The 15,201-nt window shown below is 41.1% G+C and overlaps 1 protein-coding gene across 1 annotated transcript in view; it reads right to left on the bottom strand.

The window, feature by feature from the left end:
- Positions 1-15,201, bottom strand: part of plxnd1 (plexin D1) — a 218,689-nt gene that overhangs the window by 190,269 nt on the left and 13,219 nt on the right. Inside the window, exon 2 of the mRNA XM_034172730.1 lies at positions 14,807-14,983. Coding sequence (XP_034028621.1) covers positions 14,807-14,983 — 177 coding nt within the window. The remainder of the gene's footprint in view (positions 1-14,806; positions 14,984-15,201) is intronic.

Here is a 15,201-nt window from a genome sequence, read left to right as displayed (position 1 = left end):
CTTCTTTTAAATTTTTTATCCGAATTTTCCATCATTTATAGAATACATATAGGATACGATATGATACAATATATGATATTTTATTGTCTATATAGGGAAATTTGTCTTGGACTTAAATTCTACATAGATATAGATATGATACGATGCGATGTGATAATATATGATACGATACAACGCAATGTGTAACGATACAATATGATACGATATGATATAATACGATAAAATATGATACGATACATTATGACACACTTTATTGTCCACATAGGGAAATTAGTCTTTGACTCAAATGCTGTGCACATATATTGGTGATCTAATACGATAAGATAGAATATGATACAATACAATACAATACGATACGATACTATGCATTGTGATATTATATGATATGACGCGATGCGAAATGATACAATATGATACGATATGATATAATATGAGGCAATACGATACAATACAGTACATTATGACACATTTTATTGTCCATATAGGGAAATTTGTCTTTGACTCAAATGCTGTGCACATATAGCAGTGATCTAATACGATAAGATAGAATACGATACGATACAATGCGATACATTGCGACACAACATACTTTATTGTCCACATAGGCAGTGGTGGGCACACTTCCAATAATCCGATAACAGATAATTATCGAAGATAATGTTTTCATTATCGGACTATCTTTTTAGATAAATTTAAAAACCATCATCGGACTAATTATCTTCTGATGAATTACCGTCCGATAACTTTTAGACCGATAATGTACTAAACTAAGCTGAACAGTGAAAAACATTCTTAAAACTGTTAAGACCTATCTATTAAAAGTTTTCTAATAGACATGTTGTTCTACCCTCTGCAATCAGAAACCACTCTATCGTCTATAAGCAAAGGAGTACTGGTGACCCCAAAAAAAAGTCATTTCCTTTAACACCATACTAATATAATCACAATGTCACCAAGTCATCCAGAGGCATACATGTTTAACTTATGGTTCAAATTTTAACCACTCATTTTAGACAAGTTATTTAAAATTATTGTCATGTCTGAAGTTTATAAAGTGAAAATATCAGATATATGTTTTCGTTTTAAAGTAATGTGCTAATTTTTAAGGTTTTGTGAGCACATGCTGTGCCATGCAGCAATGCATTATGGGTAGCATAAGGTAATCTCAGACGTTCACGACAGGACAAATGCATTTCAGACACTCTGTTCATGGTCCACAGATAACAGCATTAAACTCTAGTGCCTAAAACTCTCGTGAATATATTCTCTGGGTTTATAGACGTTAGTGTATTTGCATTTGTTAAATTCCACGCATCTTAAATGTAGCAGACACGGATTATCTGGAATTTTGTTTGACATTTTTTTCAAGGCCGCTACTGCCATCTACTGGCCAGGAGTGTTCATGGCAGTATTAAACGTCTGGGTACATGGCTGCTCTCAAAGTGTTGGTATTGTCCATTGTCCAGGTGCTTTTTGTGTGCATATATGTTAACTTTGTATTCTAAAACTACGGTTAGAAGTAATTCCGACTCCTTATTGGTCCACACGAACAAGGTTGGCGCCATGTTTTTAGTTTTTGTGGAAGTGACGACAAGAGAATAAGGCTCCTGATTGGATAGAATTTTAATAAGTACCGCCACCCAAAGGTTTGGCAGACTAATAACAACACATTTATACAGTTCGATGTGGATGGATTTTTTTTTTAAACGACGTAGTGTGGATGAAGTTTTTTCCCCAAACTGAAAGGGTAAGATATTCGGTTTTACAAATACCCGACAACGTGTGTACATGGCCTTATGTCTGTGAAAGGCACTATATAAATAAATTTACTTACTTACTTACTAATATTGAGTGCACATTTTACAACATCATAAAAGTTTTAAAACATGCAATTGCGATGACACTTCCAGGGCTCCGTAAAAATGCCTGTTTTTACAAATAAAAATGGAATATTTTACAAAAGCACATTTATCTTTAAACCAACACACGACACATGTCACATTAATGTGTTGGTTTACATAATGGATTACTGAACCAATCACTGTTTAGCACTTTTACCCAGAATGCTTTGCGGTCTGTGTTTGTTACAAAACCTCAGAATTAGTGCCTTATTCAACATTAAAAGATATATGTTATATTTTAACTTTGTACAAATGACAGAATTGGCATTAATGGAGTTATTCTATCAGTATTTTCAAAAAAACATAAGTTAGTATGACTTTATTTTTCAAGACCTCCGCCTGACCGGAGTGTTGAAACTGCTAGGGAGCTGGCCTTGTGGCTGCTCTCTGTGTACCTGGGTAATTCTTTAACTACGGGCATTATTGGCCTTGTAAATATAATTTCCACCACACCATTGCCTTACAATATAAAGCGCCTTGGGGCAACTGTTTGTTGTGATTTGGTGCTATATACATGTGCTCTGATGTCACTGTTTATCTCCATAGAAACTACCCAAACAATCTTTCATACAAACTGTTTAAAGGGACATTACAGTGTTGTGGTGGAAATTACGGCAATAGTGTGGGACAACTACATTTTGTTTAAAAAAAATCCCAACAGTTGTATGACACTGAATACCCCAATTATGTTTTGATTATTTTACTGATATTTTATTCAGAGATATTTTAAAACATTAGAAAAAACGTTTTTTTTACCATTGAAGATCAAAAGTCTGGGTGTGGGACAAGCACAAAATGGCAATATTTGCATATAATGATGCTGAAAAAAAGGTGAAAAAGTCATCATAGACTACTAGAACAAATTTCTTTACATACTTTCATTGTAAAGATAACTATAAAAGTGTGAAATTTCCCCTTTTTTCTGTTTTTCATACAATATGATCAAAGGACATAATAAGTGCCCGTAGTCTAAGAATCACCCACCTCTGTGGTGGGAGAGTGGTTGTAAACAAGAGCTTCCAGCAGGAGTAGAATGTTAAAGGAAAAATGATTATGATTAGTAAAGAGTTTATTTTGTGGGTGCTGCTTCCTGCAGGGGGCAGCATGGTCAAATGTTCTTGCTTATTCTTTAGATCTTTTACCGCTTTCGATGCTTTCAAAAGCGAGAGTGTTAAAAATCAATTTCAGCTCTTTAGTAACTGCATATGTCCTATAGACAACACCAGAATTTATCGGTTATCGATTATCTGTAACTTCCGATACATTTTTGGGTGGTTTATCGGTTTATCTTTATCAAAGATAACTTTTCAGTTATCTTATTATCTGTTATCGAAGTTAATTTTTGGGTTATCTGTACCCACCACTGCACATAGGTAAACTAGTCTTGGACTCAAATGCTGCACACATATATCTATTTTTACAAATATAGTGTTAAAATATAAAATGTAACATAAAAAATATAAAAAGTACATTCTCATGTACTGCACATGTTTTGAGACCCTTTGTTCGGCATCTGTATACTTAATCTTATTTCATTAGGCAGTGGTTTATCTGCACAGGCCACAGCTCAAGATAATAAAAGGGGCAACACATTCTCAAGTATGCACACAGAGAAACACACACACAGTGCTGCCCAGAAAAACAAACTTTGCTGACTGAGACTTCCTGTCAGGCAGACAGCAAATGTTGTGATTTCATAGATTTGTCAGGTCTCTGTTCACTGGAGACATCCTGGCATTCTGAGGAACTGGCAAACTGACCAACATCTGCTGACAAACACAGGTTGTCTCACTTCTTCATTCACTGAACACACAAACGTCCTCTTACACAGACAAACACACACAAGGAAGCCCTCTGCCACCCACTGAGCTGCACTGGGACCAGCCAGACCCTCAGTAAAACCTCTGGCTTAGCCTGCAATAAGAAGCTTTATCCCATTCTCCAAATATCACCATCGCCTCTACAGCACCACCCACCCATCGATGCTCGCACAAACGCCTGTGACACATCTTTACCCCGACCACATAGAAACTCATGCAGTGACAAAGAGTGAGCAAACAGCAGCCCACACACCTGGACTGAATGCTGAATAGGAGCTAATAGAACTGTGGTACTATGCGCCACCAGGTCAAGCAGCACAACACCTGCGGCTCTGTTTGGACTCTATTCTCCGTCAGCTTGCACATGAAAGAACCTGTTCAAACAAGAAGCACTCAGCTGCTGTTGTCTGCGTAAGCGTGAATGTTTGGACGTGTACCTGGCTGTGAAGAACACAAAGACAATAAAAGCAGGAGGAAGGGCAGAAAATAGAGAAAAAGAGATGGTGTTCTTGATTTGGTCACCTGTGGCAGATAGGTTGTCCCACTGCCCACCAAGTTTCTTATTTAAGATCTTTTTAGTGTTTTGGTGATCTGGGTCTACTATGTGCAATCTTGCTTGTTGGGGTAATGGATAATGTAGCCATGGCAGGAGTTTTGGTGTCCCTCTGATGAGTTTGTTTGGGTTTTTTAGAATGGTGATGTGTTGCACCACTTTGGGACCTCATATTGGTGGTTGGCAGCAATGGGTTCAAGAGGTGGGTGTGGTGCTTGAAACCAACTCCAGACGTGCCTTCATAGACTAGTCCTCTTCCAGTTTTATAGTCTGTACAGTCCCCTCCCATCCCCGCCGGCCAATAGAGGGCTGTAGAAGCCTTCTCATTTTTTTGATTCTCACATACACATTCTATTCTCTGCCTCATTTACATTTTCCAGTACACATATTCTCACTCAGAAATATTGTCATTTGTGTCACATCCACATATATTCTCACTCTCACATACCCAGATTCTGACTTACAAACATATATCATCATGCTCACATTATATTCTCACTCACACATACATATTCTCACATATTCAGGGCGTTCACTTGTTACACATTTTTATGTTGATGAAATTCATTTTTGCCTCAAAATTCTACACATAATATCCCATAATGACAAGGTGAAATTTTTTTTTTAGATTTTTGCAAATTTATTAAAAATAATCATCATAATAATAAAAAACAAAGAAATGACATGTACATAAATATTCATAGCCTTTGCCATGAAGTACAAAACTGAACTCAGGTGCATCCTGTTTCCACTGATCATCCTTGAGATGTTTCTACAGCTTAATTGGAGTCCACCTGGAGTAAATTTAGTTGATTGAACATGATCTGGAAAGGAACACACCTGTCTACATATAAGGTCCCACAGTTCTGACAGTGCATGTCAGAGCACAAACCAAATATGAAGTCTGTAGACCTCCGAGGCAGGATTGATTCGAGGCACAAATCTGGGGAAGGGTACAGAAACATTTCTTCTGCTTTGAAGGTCCCAATGAGCACAGTGGCCTCCATCATCTGTGAATGGAAGAAGTTCTGATCCACCAGGACTCTTCCTAGAGCTGGCCGCCTGTCTAAACTGAGTGATCGGGGGAGAAAGACCTTGGTCAGGGAGGTGACCAAGAACCTGATGAGAGAACCTTGGGAGAGGAGAACCTTCCAGAAGGACAACCATCTCTGCAGCAATCCACCAATCAGGCCTGTATGCTAGAGTGGCCAGATGGAAGCCACTCCTTAGTAAAAGGCACATGGCAGCCCACCTGGAGTTTGTCAAAAGACACTGGAAGGACTCTCAGACCATGAGAAACAAAATTCTCTGATCTGATGAGACAAAGACTGAACTCTTTGGTATGAATGTCAGGTGTCATGTTTGGAGGAAACCAGGCACCAACCCTATAGTGAAGCATGATGGTGGTAGCATCATGCTGTGGAGATGTTTTTCAGCGGCAGGGACTAGGAGACTCATCAGGATTGAGGGAAAGATGAATGTAGCAATGCACAGAGACATCCTGGATGAAAACCTGCTCCAGAGCGCTCTTGACCTCAGACTGGCGTGACGGTTCATCTTTCAGCAGGACAATAACCTTAAGCACACAGCCAAAATATCAAAGGAGTGGCTTTGGGACAACTCTGTGAATGTCCTTGAGTGGCCCAGCCAGAGCCCAGACCTGAATCCGATTGAACATCTCTGGAGAGATCTGAAAATGGCTGTGCACCGACGCTCCCCATCCAACCTGATGGAGCTTAAGAGATGCTGCAAAGAGGAATGGGCAAAACTACCCAAAGATAGGTGCACCAAGCTTGTAGCATCATATTCAAGAAGACTTGAGGCTGTAATTGCTGCCAAAGGTGCATCAACAAAGTATTGAGCAAAGTGTGTGAATACTTATGTACACGTGATTTCCTTTGCAAATAATTTTTTGTAAATAGTTTAACAAAAATTAAAAAACAACAAACATTTTTCATGTTTCCATTATGGGGTGTTGTGAGGAGAAGTTTGAGGGAAAAATGAATTTATTCAATTTTGGAATAAGGCTGTAACATAACAAAATATGGAAAAAGTGAAGCACTGTGAATACATTTATTCTCTAACACAAACGCACACACACACACCAGGTTGTCATTGTAAATAAGAAAGTGTTCTCAATTGACTTACCTGGTAAAACATTGAATAAATAAAATAAATAAACACACACACACACACACACACACACACACACATATATATATATATATATATATATATATATATATATATATATACGAGGTCTATTAGATAATAAAGCGACCCTTTTATTTATTTTTTTTAACTATATGGATTTGAATGACGTGCGATTACACCAATCATGCTTGAACCCTCGTGCGCATGCGTGAGTTTTTTCACGCGTGTCGGTGATGTCATTTCCCTGTGGGCAGGCTTTGAGTGAGATGTGGTCCCGCCCTCTTGGCTGAATTCTTGGCTGGACACTATTCGAGAAATTAAGCTGGTTTTCGGTGAAAAGTTTAACGGTTGATGAGAGATTATGGGGTGTTTCTGTCGCTGTAAGGACTTCCCACGGAGCAGGACGTCGTGCAGCGCTTCCAGGCGCCGTCGTCGGCCTGTTTCGACCTGAAAACATCCTAATTTAAGGCTCTGTTGACCCAGGACGTCGTGAGAGAACAGAGAAGATTCAGAAGAGGCCGGCATGAGGACTTTATGCGGACATTCCACTGGTTAAGGACATTTTTTAATGAAAGATGTGCGCCATAACATTAGGACGTCCTGCTTATTATTGTTGAGGGCCCACTTTTGACACTAAAAAGCAGCTCTGATCCATCAAGGCATCGACTCCCCTAGATCTCTGAAGGTGTGCTGTGGTATCTGGCACCAAGACACTAGCAGTAGATCCTTCTATTGGATCAGAACATATGGGCCAACCTTCAGTCTCCACACACAACAATGAGCCTTGGCTGCCCATGACCCTGTTGTTGGTGTGACGGAGGCCAGCATGAGTCGCTGTACACATGGTAGTCAACAGGCCTCACTAACCTGACAGCCAAAGGATACTCTGGCTACTCAAGCCAGAGCCCAGGTTTTGGCCAACTAGTCAGAGTATCTGCCTCCCATGCTGGTGATTGTGGAGTTGTGTCCTGGGGGGAGTGAGTGGGAAGGATCATAAACACAACATAAAGCAAGCTACTACACTGTGTCAACAGTTTTACTTCCATGGACCACTTTTGGTAGGTACCCATCACTACAGACTGGGAGCACCCCAAAAGAACTGCAGTTTTGGAGATACTCAGGTCCAATTATTTAGCCATCAGAATGCAGGAGTGAGAATATACAGTATGTATGTTTATGAGAGAGTGAAAATATTTGTATTTGCAACTGAAAAAGTGGATGTGAGAATAAGAATAGAGTAAGACTATATGGATGTGAGAGTGAGAATATACACAGATCAGCCATCATTGTGACCACTGATAGGTGAAGTGAATAACATTGATAGTCTCGTTGCAGTGGCACCTGTCACAATGTGGGAAATATTAGGTCGGTTGAAAAATTAGAGGGAACACCAACAAATGGCATTGATTCTACATGCCTCTGCAGCTCTTCTGGCAGAATGGAACACCATTCTTCCAAAAGATATGTCACACTCCATCCACACTCCATCACCGTCATTAAAATACCAGATCTGGTATTTTAATGATGGTGATGGAGTGTGGCATCCAACATGTCAGTCCAAACTCTCCCAAAGGTCTGGTACAATTGGGTTTAGGTCTGGTGGTTTTATTTTTGTACATGTCACAGATTATGACTGGATGTTAATTGTATAGTTGTACCATGCAGTGCCCCTGTGTGAAACCATCTGCATTTGTTGTGTTCCTCTACTCATTTATTCAGATTTGCCTTTCAATTTGTCACCTGTCTGTACATACATTGAACACTATACAGTCTAAATGGGAAAGCGTGTCCAAAACTTTGATTGAAACTGTATGTGAGTGAAAATATACGTGCACAAGCTTTTAAGAAGGGCCATTGTTGTCATTGTACATACATACAATGAAATTTGTCCTCTGCATTTAACCCATCCTAATTACAGTTAGACACAATCCAACCACTAGGGGCAGTGGGCAGCCACAATCCGGCGCCTGGAGACCAATTCCAGATGTAGAGATGCTGCCTTGGTCAGGACCAAACCTTAAATAAGCATGTTTTTGATTGTGGGAGAAAACTGGGAGAGTGCCCAGACGAAACCCATGCAGACACGGGGAGAACATACAAAATCCACACAGAAAGGACCAGGCTGGAAGTGATCCCAGGACCTTCTTCCTGTGAGGCAACAATGCTCACCATTAAGCCACCGTAGTGCCGATGGTGGCACGCTTTAAGCCCTGTTATGCATCCCAGAAGGTAGTAGAAATCAAGAAATCCAATATAGACTTTAAAGCCCATCTGGTTGATGATTATCCGTGGATATCGTACTGTGAAGTAGTTGAGAGTCTATGGCTGCCCCTAGATGGGATGCCAAGGCTTGTTCCCATTTACAGCTATGTGTTCTGGGACACTGTAGATGATGTATCTTGACTAGGACACAAACAGACAGCTTCAGCCGAAATTGAACTCAAGTCTTTTGGGAGGCAATTTAACCCATTTACCACTGATCTACTTGTGCATCCAGGAAAGCTATGGTATGTAACCATGACAAACTGGTGCATGGAAGACACACTTGCTTACAAATGTGATCTAATGTGCAGTGTGGCGATGTAACGTGGCAGACTTGTATCATGTGATGTGTGCAGAAACAACCATATCCCATGCCCAAAGTAGAACTTTTGCACAACCTTGTTACTTACAGAAAACCTCCCAGTGAAGACAATATCATGGACTCCAGTAAAATGTAAGGGATTACCAAAGTATGCCAATGCTCTTCGTGGAAAAACAATTTTCAGACATCTTGAAAATCCTGCCACACTTAAAAAAACAAACAAAAAACATACAAAAAACAAAAAAAAAACAAAAAACAAAAATGGCACAATGACAGAATTCCTGGTTCACTATCCTGGACCATCTAAGGTTTTCCAAAGTATGAATAAGGTTTCATGTGATGACCTTCAAAAGCTGGGCTCCATTCCCAATATTTGGCCCCAGATTAAGTGCCAATAACAAATGTGAGGAAATCAGATCAGATTTATTAAAATAGCAGCCAAAATTCATGTTTCCTACTATTATTACAAGCTACCCCAAATGTGTACAAGTCCTACATGACCATACTATGTGGCACTCACACGGCTATTCTCACACTTTTCCACAAAGCTAAAAGCTAAAATGTATCTGTTGCCATCTGAATCACAAAATATTAAAAATATTAACATATTACCTCCATCTATACAAATGACCTTTGATTATTCATATTTTGTGTATCATGATGTGTCCCGCCATCACAAATTTATTTTTAAATGTTTAAAAGTTTCCTGATTGTTCACATTGTTCTACTGTGCTACTTTTACCACAGATTACATCAGTTTTCAGGGCTAGATTAGGTTAGAGTGCCTTTATTAGAGAGTGGCGGCATGATGAGTCAAAAAAAATCGGTCACGTGACTCGTGGTGCCATCTTGGGGCAAAAATAGTGTTGGCTGTTAATGTGTCTGCATGTAAATCCAGCTATTTGTCCAGCAGTGACCCCATGCTGCCACCCACTGACAATCTGGCCCTCACTGTGAGCACGGAAGAGGTCAGGAGGGTGCTCTGGGGTGTGAACCCGTTGAACGCTGCTGGTCCCGATGGTGTCCAGGGGAGGGTATTGAAGGGCTGTGCAGACCACCTGGCAGAGGTTTTTACCACCATTTTTAACCTCTTGCTGGCTGTCTGCACAGTCCTGAGCTGCCTAAAATCTGCCACTATCGTGCCCATCCCCAAGAGACAAGTCGGTCAGCAGTCTGAATGATTACAGACCTGTGGCTCTCACTTCAACTGTGATGAAGTGCTTTGAGAGGCTGGTGCTGAGGCACATAAAATCCTTACTGCCTCCTAGCCTTGATCAGCACCAGTTCGCATACAGAGCCAACAGGTCCACAGGTGATGCCATCAACACAGCCCTCCACACAGTGTGTCAACATCTTGAACAGTCTGGCAATTATGCGAGGATGTTGTTCGTGAACTTCAGTTCTGCTTTTAACACACTTGTTCCAAGCAGACTGATGTTCAAACTGCGCAGTCTGGGCATTGGTGAGCACACCTGCAGATGGATCAGAGACTTTCTCACCAACCGTCTGCAGTCAGTCAGGATGGGGTCCCACCACTCCTCAGTGCTGACAGTGAGCACTGGGGCCCCTCAGGGCTGTGTGCTCAGCCCCATGCTATACACTTTGTACACCCATGACTGTGCACCAACCCACAGCAGCAACATCTTTGTCAAATTTGCGGGTGACACTACTGTGGTTGGGCTGATTCACAACAACGATGAGACGGCCTACAGAGAGGAGGTCCTGACCCTCACTACTTGGTGCTCCCTAAATAACCTGGCACTTAACTCCTCAACAACAAAGGAGTTGGTGCTAGATTTCAGGCGGAAGAGGGAGGACCCCCCCCCCCCCCCCTTCTCATTCAGGGAGACACCGTAGAGAGGGTCAGTGACTTCAAGTTCCTGGGAACATACATTTCTCAGGACCTTACATGGGGCACCAACACCAATGCCCTTGTGAAAAAGGCACAGCAGCGTCGTTTTAAGGTCACTGAGGAAGGTCAACCTGTCCCAGGAACTGCTGCTGTCCTTCTATAGGTGTTCTGTAGAGAGCGTCCTCACCAACAACATCTTGGTGTGATACAGGAGCTGCTCTCAGGCTGACAAGAAGGCTCTGGAGAGAGTCAGGAAGTCAGCACAGTACATCATAGGAGCGCATCTGTCCTCTCTGTCAGACATCTATAACACCAGATGTCTGCGCAGGGCCAGAAGCATCAGCTTCGATGGTTCATAACCTGTTCTCACTGCTGCCCTCAGGAAAGAGGTACCAGTCCATCCATATCCAGACTCAACAACATGTTCTACCCAAGTGCAATATGGGCATGGGAATGCACATTAGCCTACAGTCTGCACTACTTATATATACACCTACTGGCTCCTTTGTAAATACATGTATATATTCTTATTTGTCTTTTTATATTTACTTTTTTACACCTTTGCACTACGGGAGTTGTCTTTTAATTTCGTTGTACCTTGTGTATAATGACAATAAAAATCACTATTCTATTCTATTCTATTCTATTCTATTCTATTCTATTCTATTCTATTTATTTGCTGAAAATGCGAGGTTGCTGTGCATTTTGATGCACAAATAGACACAGCAAGGGCTTCAAGATGTACAGATTCCCTTCAGATCTGAACAGAAGAAAAATTGGGGAAAATAAAGTCAGCCATGTGGGATGAAAGCTGACATCATCATCAAAGCTTTGAGAGGTAAGTTTATTGTTCAATCCAATGTAAAGTAAAGTATAAACCAGACATTCACAGTCACTGGACAAAAAAGTCCCAAAGTTTTTGTATTGTTTTCCATGTAATAAACACCGTATATAACGGATTTTGTACAGCGGATATTTATCTCACATTGGATAAAATGTCCCGTCTGATCACAGTATATTTCCATTAAAAACTCTGAGCAGTCTGGACATACAGAGGTACAAATTAAAGTTCAGCTCTGACACTTGCCGATTTGTGGAAAGTGGGAGAGGAATCATTTCTGTGATTAAAAGTCAGACTGTTTCGTTTTTTTCAAATGGTGTTCAGACTCTGACCCCGCAGCCTGACGTGCACCTGTTAAATCAAACACAAATGGCTGTGATTTGACACTTTTCTGCTTTTAATCCTTTGTCTGTCATCATATTATATAGCGCGCACGCTGATAAATTGATCAGAAAAGTCCACATCACATTTACAGCACAGTTGGTAAAAGAGGAGAATGTACAGCTTACCATTGATTTGGAGGTGATGACTGTAGAAAGAAAAGCTTGTTGAGGGTCAAATTAGTCCAGAATAAAACATTAATCCAGAATCGTAGAACTTTAAAACTGTCAGGCACGTCATTGCATGACATGGAGTTAAAGAGCAGCAGCTGCATAAAGCAGGCTTTAAATTAATTAAAGAAATCATCATAAATTGTAAATTTGATAGCTTAACTATTTCTATATTTATTTTGATGGCACCTGTACCTGGATGTGTTGCTGTATGTGGTTAAATGAGTAAAAAAAAATGTTGAAAACATAAAAGGTCCATTCAGTAGTTCAGCGCAGTTGAACCCAAAATGGCGCCATGTTCTGAGATTGTTTTTTCTCTCAAATCTTTATTTCAACAAATGCAATAACAAACAGTAAACGAACAAAAAACAAGGCCACAATAACGTTCTCAGTATTATCATGAGAAATAGAGATTAGCAAAAAAAAAAACAAAAAAAACACATGCATTTTTACATTTACTATTGGCCGAATCTAAATCCCCCTTAGTAAGCCTTACTCTGATTGGATCGTTCTCGAGAGCGGCATTCTGATTGGCTGTAACTGAAGCCAGGTGCTTTTTTTCATTTGGTTTGTACATTTAAAGAATTAAATATACAAATCATCTTGGCATTTAACAATTTGAATGTTCTGAAATGACGCCACCAAAAACATACACAAACAGGTGTCAAATGGGGACCTGGCTTCAGATACAAAGCCTTGAAAGTGAGAACAGGACTTAAGACTGAATTATGGCTTCCCAAGCTCATTATATTCCTCCTTCATTGTTGAAATGACTGTTTACTGTTTATTTATCTAATTTGTGAGAAGATATTAAACCTTTTTTCCCCATGTGCTGTATATTTCCTGCTCATTGTAGTAATGCCATTAGTCACCATGTATCCTCACACAACCAGAAATAAATAAGTAAGCCCCCAAAAGAGAGAGTCAGTTTGCAACATGAATCAAAGTGCCTGTTACATCTGAGAGGGAGTGAAGACACACACACACACACACACACACACACACACACACACACACACACACACACACACACACACACACACACACACACACACACACACACACACACACACACACACACACACACACACAGAGACGGGACAATGAGCAATGAACTGAGACGTGAGGCTGGACTGGCTGAGGGAGAGTCCAATTGGAAAAGAATGACTGAGATAAAGCCGGCCACTGCAAGAGGCAGAAAATGGAAGTCAGCCGTAATGGGGAAGGAGAGACTTCATTAAAAAATGCATGTAATTACAAATTACTTCACTGAGGGCTCTCTCAAAGACAGTAAAAAGGCCTAACTTAATCTCAACCACAGTTCCCTTGAGTTTAGCCTGAGCCAAACTCACAGTCAGAATCACATTACACACACTAACAGCACCATTAACCCCTGTAACAGCTCTATCCTCGGGGCACATGCACAGACAGACACGCACACACATGTACAAACACAGAAACACACATAAAATATAAATGCGCAGACCAGGACGACCAAGGTCGGAGAGTTACCGCGCTCCCTATATAACACATGCTGAGAGAACACACATAAAGCTCAAAATCACAGGGTGCGTATCTGAGCGAGTAAACACGCGAGAATGCAAAAATCGCTCGCACTGGCTGAGAGACGCAGTGAAACACCTAAAAACACAGTCAAACCTGCAATCAGGCAAACAGACACACAAACACCATCTGAGCTAATGTTGTGCATCTGGAATAAAGCCTTAAAAAAATAAAACAATTACAACGCACTGAGCTGGAACGTCATCTGGAGAGGAAAACAAGGAGGCCCAAAACGAAACAGCCTGGAGCAGAAGGATTTTTAAAGGTAACCAATCTAATGCTGAACAATCAAGCCGGGAAACTTTTTGGGAGTCCGTTTATGTTTCCGCCAGCAGCTGAGGAGCAGCTTGTGGTGCTTGCAGGCAGTCTGCTGTTTCTCCAGCCCAGTCAGGGGTGACCAGGAATGTGGCTGAGGCAGAATTAAGGAATGCTGCTAATTGCAAAAGAAGGTTTTCACAACCTGGACCGGCTGCAGATGTTCCAAAAAGCTAAGGTGGGTAGACTCAACTGATCAACGCACAGTGGGACTGAGCCATACTTCATCAGTTGTGCTTGTTAAACAGCTTCCCCCCCAAGACAACAACCAAGTCTGATGCACAAAAGCGCACAAGATTAGGACCACTCAGATGAGCTTTAATGGAGCACGATAGGTCATGGCTGAATGGAGCGAGGGGGTTGGGAGTGACAGAGATGAGAACCTACAAGATGAAAGGAAACATTCCTGCTTAGTGTTTCCTCAAGCACCTACCTTCAGTTTATTGAAAGACTCACGAGCCACATCAGAGCGCCGTGACGCAACCCTCTTAGCATTACACTTTTTCTGAGCTTAAGGGCTTGAACACATTTAAAAACACAAACTCTATTCAGCGGAGAATATTATATGCTACAAATGCATTTTGACCCGCGGGTTAGTCGCAGTTTGTAAAAGAACCGCGCTTTGAACCACCCCTCCTCTGTCATCGTGATGTGTGCGCGCTGCGCTCTCACCTTACGGAGTCGTCCATTACTCGTGCCCAGAAAAACCACGGTGTGGTTGTGCATGTTGTCCACACAAACCGAACTGAGGCCTGGGTACTCAAAAAGGGGAACAGCCCTCAGAGGCCTTCGTAGGGCCAAAGGGTGCTGCAGGTGGGCCGCACCGCAGTCCAGCTGCTCCGGCTGCAGCTAGGGAGAGGAAAAAGAGACAGAAAGATAGATCAATTCCACATTTAGGTCCACATGGATGCATCATACAAATATCTGTTGTATTAATTGCATATTTTATTTGTAATGTGCACATTTTGTCATATTTAGTAGTAGTAGTAATACTGGCCAATAGCTGGAAGACTGATTTATTCTCCTTCTACAATTTTATTCTAGCATACTGACTACACATCACTTTA

This window comes from Thalassophryne amazonica, chromosome 6, assembly GCF_902500255.1.
Source record: "Thalassophryne amazonica chromosome 6, fThaAma1.1, whole genome shotgun sequence".
Lineage (NCBI taxonomy): Eukaryota > Metazoa > Chordata > Actinopteri > Batrachoidiformes > Batrachoididae > Thalassophryne > Thalassophryne amazonica.
Note: the sequence above shows the minus strand (reverse complement) of the source record. Positions and strands in the feature narration are given on the sequence as shown.